Below are 6,933 nucleotides of genomic sequence, written 5' to 3'. Positions count from 1 at the left end.
CGTGTTTTGGGAGACTGCAGTATATTCATGTTGTGTCTTCTTGTATAGAGGAACTGTTGTCCTTTTATAGTGCTATAACACTGAAGCATGCCGTCGAAGACACCAAGCAACACACCCCACCCGGTCACATTATACTGACAACGGGCGAACCAGTCGTCCCACTCCCTGTATGCTGAGCGCTAAGCAGGAGCAGAAACTACCACTTTAATAGACTTTGCCAGTTTGGTGTGTCTCGTCCAGGGGACAAAACCCAGAGCCTTCCTCACAGGAGCGAACGCCCAACTCAAGGCCAAAAGTGAGGCGGTGCCAAAGGAGGCATTAGGAAAGATAAAGTCAGTTAGGAAGAAGAGAAAAAATAAGATCCTAAATTTAGTCGCCTTTTACGATCATGCAATAGGGGCAGCTGGTACGATTCTAACGCCCTACCTGCAGGGAGACAAATTACCACTGTATCGTTTACGGATTTGAATATTCCACAGCTATCTTGAAATTCTTGACATTGTGGTACTTTCGGTGTTGTAACAGCTTTCTATTTTATAGTACTTCCGGTGTTGTAACAACTTTCCATTTAGAGTACTTCCGGTGTTGTAACAACATTTCATTACAAAGCACTTCCGTTTGAACAGAATGCTTCCGTTTTGGCATTTGGGATTAGCCTTCTCTATTCCTTCCGGAATTTATGGTGTGTGGGCCTCCACGTTGGACGTTACCGTCAACCAGTTCGGCATTTCTCAGGTAATATGTTAATGCAGAGTCTAACGGTTATAGGTACGACAGTGGCCTTATTGCATGTGTAAAACGAAGACAATATCGTCTCATGAGAAATTGCGAAGAGGTCTAATGGTGACAACTTTCAAAATAATAAACAAGCATCAAAATATGAATTTTTAATACAATATGCTGTATACACGACAAAGTTTCTGTTAATCCCAATATATGATTCATCAAAGGACTACAAAGTTGCACTTTAGAATGATATGCGACTTGTGAAAGGGATTTCCTCGAATTACACATGTCTAATTTTAAATCATAACAATGTGTCACCTCAAACCTGACAGGAAAAGATTCAGGGTAAAGTAGATAAGTAGTATAAGTACATTTTCACTATAGCACAGAATTAGGTAGTGAATTATTAATATTGTATAAAGCTCACATGTTTTCCGTTTATAAGCAACCAAAGAAAAAGACCGTGACTTTCTATTTTGGAGCTGGGAGATCCATGATGGGTGATAGTGACAAACGGGAAATATCCACACTTCATTGCTCTTGTAAAATAACCGATGCTTCAATGATAGCTATCACATCGTCACCAATGGGATACCGAATAACCAATTGATTAATTTTATACATGTACAATTCTGTTACCTAATAATTTCACCTCAACAACATTTTTCAGACTGAAGCAGGTTGGCTTGGATTTTGGGGAAGTACAGCAGGAACCTTGTTAGGAATTATATTTTCGAGGTTAGTTGTTCGTCATATGACTCTGAGGTTGAGGTAGGACACTGATCAATGGTCATCATGCTCCAGCATTTGTGTCATTTACGTAATAATCTCAATAAATTATCAAAAAAGTTTAACATAAAAAATATGGACCCCTTGGAAGTATAAAAGTAAAGAAAATTTAGTCCACAACTCCTTGAAGAAAATTTACTGTTCCTTCCAATTAACAAATGATATATTACCTTCCTTCTCAGGTTCGCTGATATCTTCGCCAAAAGGATGAAACTTTTCCTGATCTGCATATACATCTCGGCAACAGTATTTTACGTCGTATTTACATTAAGCTGTAATCAATCGATTCCTGGAAACAAAGGTAATATACAATGCATTAAAGAAGACTTTGACTTTAGTAAACAAGTCTTATTAATCAAAAGGATAAAAGGACGCGTTTATATCGACGTTTTCAAAGGCATTATAACAACTTTTTGGACTGCGGCATAACGACTTAAAAAGACTTAGCGTGTTTGCTATTTTTAAAGGGCGTTATAACGATTTTTCTGTTATATAAAAGGATTTAGTTTTATCTGATATTTTGATTTCTAAATTCACCCTTGTAGGTTTTCGTAAAGATTGACATAGGCCGCAAAGAAATAATTTTGTTATCGTTGATTTTGTTTTTTTAATTAAAACATAATATTTTATTCATATGAAAGAAGGGTAAGAAGAGGGTAAGATAGAGGAGGAAAGGGGAGGGGTAAGGGTAAGGGAATATAAACTTGTATTGAAACAAATAGTCATGGTTCAAAAAGGTATACAAGGTAAGGATTCATAATAAATCAAAATTTCTAACTAAATTTCTATTACTTTAATTACCGATATCCCAGCAATTAGTAATAACATACATAATATGTGGTTTTCGTCATATTGGGTTACATGAGATTCGTGAATGTGAATGAGAAAGATACAGTATAGAGGGAACTACGGTGGCTGATTTGTGCCATTTCGTCTTTTCGTCTTTTCGAGGACGAGAATTAAGAAACCTTAAATTTCGTCTTTTCGTCTTTTCGCCCCGAAAAGACGAAATTTAACAAATTTAAGTTTCGTCTTTTTGCGGCGAAAAGACGGAAAGGCGAAAACTCAAACACGAAAAGACGAAAGTGATACACGCTAATTAGCTACTTTAATTTCGCCTTCAAAAATCTCGTCTTTTCGTGTTTTCGTCTTTTCGCCCCGAAAAGACGAAAATTAACAAACCTTAGTTGACGAAATTTAAGGTTTCTTAATTCTCGTCTTTTCGGGGCGAAAAGACGATAAGACGAAATGGCATAAATCAGCCACCGTAGGGAACGAGTGTACTGAGATAAAAGAAGGAAGACTGAGTGTTGGCTAGGGCTGGCATGTGGTAGTAGACCTCAACGATCTGTTCAACGTCATATAGCCGTCCTTTTTAATTTTAGTTTCCTGAATTATGTGGCATAGTTTTAAGCATTCTATTGTTGTGAATGCTCTATTTATAGCTTTGATCTACTTTACGTGTATTTCCGGGGGTGCCGTGGTCTCGGGAGCCTTGCCATTGTTTTATGAGATGGCGTGTGAGCGTGCCTACCCAGCAGCGGAAGGTGTGATATCTGGATGTATCACCCTCTTTTTGAACCTCACTGGATCTCTGGTTCTTCTGTTATCTTTCATACCGAATATAGGTTTGTATGGTTACGAGTTAACATCAGAACAACTTTTCCAAAACGAAAAATTCTTATACATGCCAATCATAGACATCATTAACTTGCAACATCTCGCGGAAACAGTCTTCGAATTGTACTTTTTTTATTAAAAAATCGAAACTTGTGCCACAGGGTGAGGCATAGACTGGCCACCAGACCCTAAGTTGCTGATAAGACTTTCTCAGCAGAGTTCTTTACTAGAATATCTCCCCCTAGTTTAAAACTTACTCTAGAATCAAGCATGTAGTAGAGACAAAAATAATCAAGCCAATTTTTAGTGATTTGTTTAATATTCTAGAGACTGGTAGCCAGTCTAGGTGAGGCCATATGCCCTTCTCCGTATACGGACACATAATAACATATTTTTTTATATGAACAGGCACTACATGGATGAATTGGGCCTTGGTATCTGCTATGGCGTGTGCCGTGTTGTTAATGACAACGTTTAATGAACAGTACTGGAGACGGGATGTTGATATTCCGGATAAAACAAACCAGCAAACACCGCCACCTTAGTATAAATTGAACAGGAACCTAAGGCATTTCCACTGAAGAAATCAATGCCACCTGATGTGATATTAAATTATGAAGAGTTCATCATTCATATAAGATGTTCAAATTCAATAGTATGACCTTTACAACCACGTGTATGACATTAAAATGTGGATATTTCATATTTAAATAATATGGTAAAGGTTGTAGACATATTCCCTTGGACTGTGATAAAACTGTTATCTAAATAATTAATTACAAATCTTTTTCATTTCGTATCTATCATATTGTTACGGTGGCTGGGAGCGGACATGAAATAAATAATATTATTGCGTGGGAACGAAATATTATTGCGTGGAAACGAAATATTATTGCGTTCGAACAATATACTATTGCGTGGGAACGAAATATTATTGCGTTCGAACGAAATACGATTGCGTGGGAACGAAATATTATTGCGTCGTGGGAACGAAATATTATTGCGTTCGAACGAAATACTATTGCGTGGGAACGAAATATTATTGCGTGGAAACGAAATATTATTGCGTGGAAACGAAATATTATTGCGTGGGAACGAAATATTATTGCGTTCGAACGAAATATTATTGCATGGGAACGAAATATTAATGCGTGGGAACGAAATAATTATTGCGTTCGAACGAAATAATTATTGCGTTCAAACGAAATAATTATTGCGTTCAAACGAAATAACTATTGAGCTCATTATCATTCATGGATGATATGACAGTAATCATGCCACAGTAGTAATATTATATGGCCTACAACTTATGAAACCGCACCTTATCTAAACAAGAGGCCCAAAGGGCCTTAACGGTCATCTGACTACCTTAGCAATAGTAAAATTAATTTTATATGGTGTCACTTTGTCAGGACGATGTCAGGATCATTTTCAATTTCTTTCAACAAATTTTATTTCAAACAAGAGGCCAAAGGGCCTTAACATGTAGGAAATTAATTAGATATAGTGTCATGGTAGCCATCTTCGATTTGGGATCAACCTGAAGTTCAAAATGTGTTTTTAAGATGGCGGCTGTGGCAGCCATCTTGGATTTCGGATCGATCCGAACAATAACAACACTTTGTCGGGACCATGTCAGGATCATTTCATGCAAGTTTCAGCCAAATCGCACCGGTAGAACTTGAGAAGAAGTTCAAAATGTGTTTTCAAGATGGCGGCTTTGGCGGCCATCTTGGATTTCGGATCGACCCGAAAAATGTCAACACTTTGTCGGGACCATGTCAGGATCATTTCATGCAAGTTTCAGCCAAATCGCACTGGTAGAACTTGAGAAGAAGTTCAAAATGTGTTTTCAAGATTGCGGCTTTGGCGGCCATCTTGGATTTCGGATCGACCCGAAATTAACAACACTTTGTCGGGACCATGTCAGAATCATTTAATGCAAGTTTCAGCCAAATCGCACTGGCAGAACTTGGGAAGAAGTTCAAAATGTGTTTTAAAGATGGCGGCAGTGGCTGCCATCTTGGATTTCGGATTGACCCGAAAAATAACAACACTTAGTCGGGACCATGTCAGGATCATTTCATGCAAGTTTCAGCCAAATCGCACAGGTAGAACCTGAGAAGAAGTTCAAAATGTGTTTTAAAGATGGCGGCAGTGGCGGCCATCTTGGATTTCGGATCGACCCGAAAAATAACAACACTTTGTCGGGACCATGTCAGGATCATTTCATGACGGCGCACGGCGGACGGCGCACGGCGCACGGCGGACGACGACGGACGAAACATGACGACTATAGGTCATCCTGACCCTTCGGGTCAGATGACATAAAAAGATGTTTTCTTTATTTTTAACCATTTAAAGTTTTGTTTATTGTAATATGTATGAACAACTTAGTATATAAACTTGTACGTGCAAGATACTAATTTGTACGTACATGATACTACGTTGTACGTGCAAATGTACAAGATAATAATTTGTACGTACAAGATACTTAATAACTTGTAAGATATTAAGTTAAACGTATAAGATAATAATTTGTACGTACAATTAAAATACTAGCTGTACGCACATGATACAGCGATGTACGTACTAACGTACAAGATAATAATTTGTGCATACGTACGTACAAACGTACACGATACTGTAACAATAGATACTAATAAATTACTAAGTTATACGTAAAAGATAATAAGTTGTACGGACATGATAAATAAAATCATATATTGGTCCTAATACGCTGCCGTTAATAAAAGCAGTTTATGTGCCGTTATATTACTGTATATATATGACTGTAATGCATCGGGTTATTATGTTTAAATATTTCCATTTTAATGTGTGCAAATTGTGTTACAACAAACATTATTTTGTATCAATACTTAGTCAACTAATTTAAAAAGTAAAACAATGAATTTCCATGACTTTTTCTACAATTTTAATGCAAATCATTGAAGGCAAATACTGTAATACAATACAAATCCAAACAATATATGCAATAAACTTTAAATTAATGGTTTTAAAGTAAAAGATGCTATATAAAATATACATTATTAAGAAGGTTTACACAAAACCACTTTAAATGACCAATTACAAAGAATATTGATATGAAATTGCAGACTGCCACATTTGAAATCGCCAAAGGTAAACCGTTGATATTTCGTTCCCACGCAATAATTATTTCGTTCCCACGAAATAATAATTTCGTTCGAACGCAATAATATTTCTTTCGAACGCAATAATATTTCGTTCGAACGCAATAATATTTCGTTCGCACGCAATAATATTTCGTTCGAACGCAATAGTATTTCGTTCCCACGCAATAATATTTCGTTCCCACGCAATAATACTTCGTTCCCACGCAATAATTTTATTTATTTCATGTCCGCTCCCAGCCACCGTATATTGTTGATATGTTTTTCTACGATATTTGCTATTCTGGCTTGCTATTCATACTATTATCTAGTATGTATACATTGCTTTTTTACTGAACAGACCTTTATTTCTACAACAACAGGTGACTGTTACACAACTTTGTAAATATATTGCCAATCAATATTGTTTTTACTGTTTTTATATTATGCTTAGTCAACGCAGTCAATATATATATGCACTTAACTTTAGTACTGTGCGTATGTAGCTTAAGAATAAAATGCAATAACGAGTGTTGTTTTATTGAAGATTAATGTCAATTCTCACATAATTATCACACATAAGTTACCAGCGGTCATGTGAGAATCTATAGAACAATGAGTGTGGAGACAATCAGCGTCGTACCTGTAAATTACTGTGGGTGTCGGA

The 6,933-nt window shown here is 36.6% G+C and overlaps 1 protein-coding gene across 1 annotated transcript; it reads left to right on the top strand.

Annotated features, from left to right (window-relative positions):
* Nucleotides 1–627: 627 nt before the first annotated feature.
* LOC138319668 (solute carrier family 49 member 4-like) lies at nucleotides 628–3,972 on the top strand. The gene is made up of 5 exons (XM_069262815.1): nucleotides 628–735; nucleotides 1,397–1,464; nucleotides 1,698–1,816; nucleotides 2,961–3,143; nucleotides 3,544–3,972. Exons 1-5 carry the CDS (start codon nucleotides 628–630, stop codon nucleotides 3,678–3,680), a joined length of 615 nt encoding a protein of 204 aa, XP_069118916.1. The 3' UTR covers nucleotides 3,681–3,972.
* The last annotated feature ends 2,961 nt before the right edge of the window (nucleotides 3,973–6,933 follow it).

Source organism: Argopecten irradians, chromosome 3 (assembly GCF_041381155.1).
Source record: "Argopecten irradians isolate NY chromosome 3, Ai_NY, whole genome shotgun sequence".
Lineage (NCBI taxonomy): Eukaryota > Metazoa > Mollusca > Bivalvia > Pectinida > Pectinidae > Argopecten > Argopecten irradians.
This window is presented reverse-complemented; position numbering and strand designations above follow the sequence as displayed.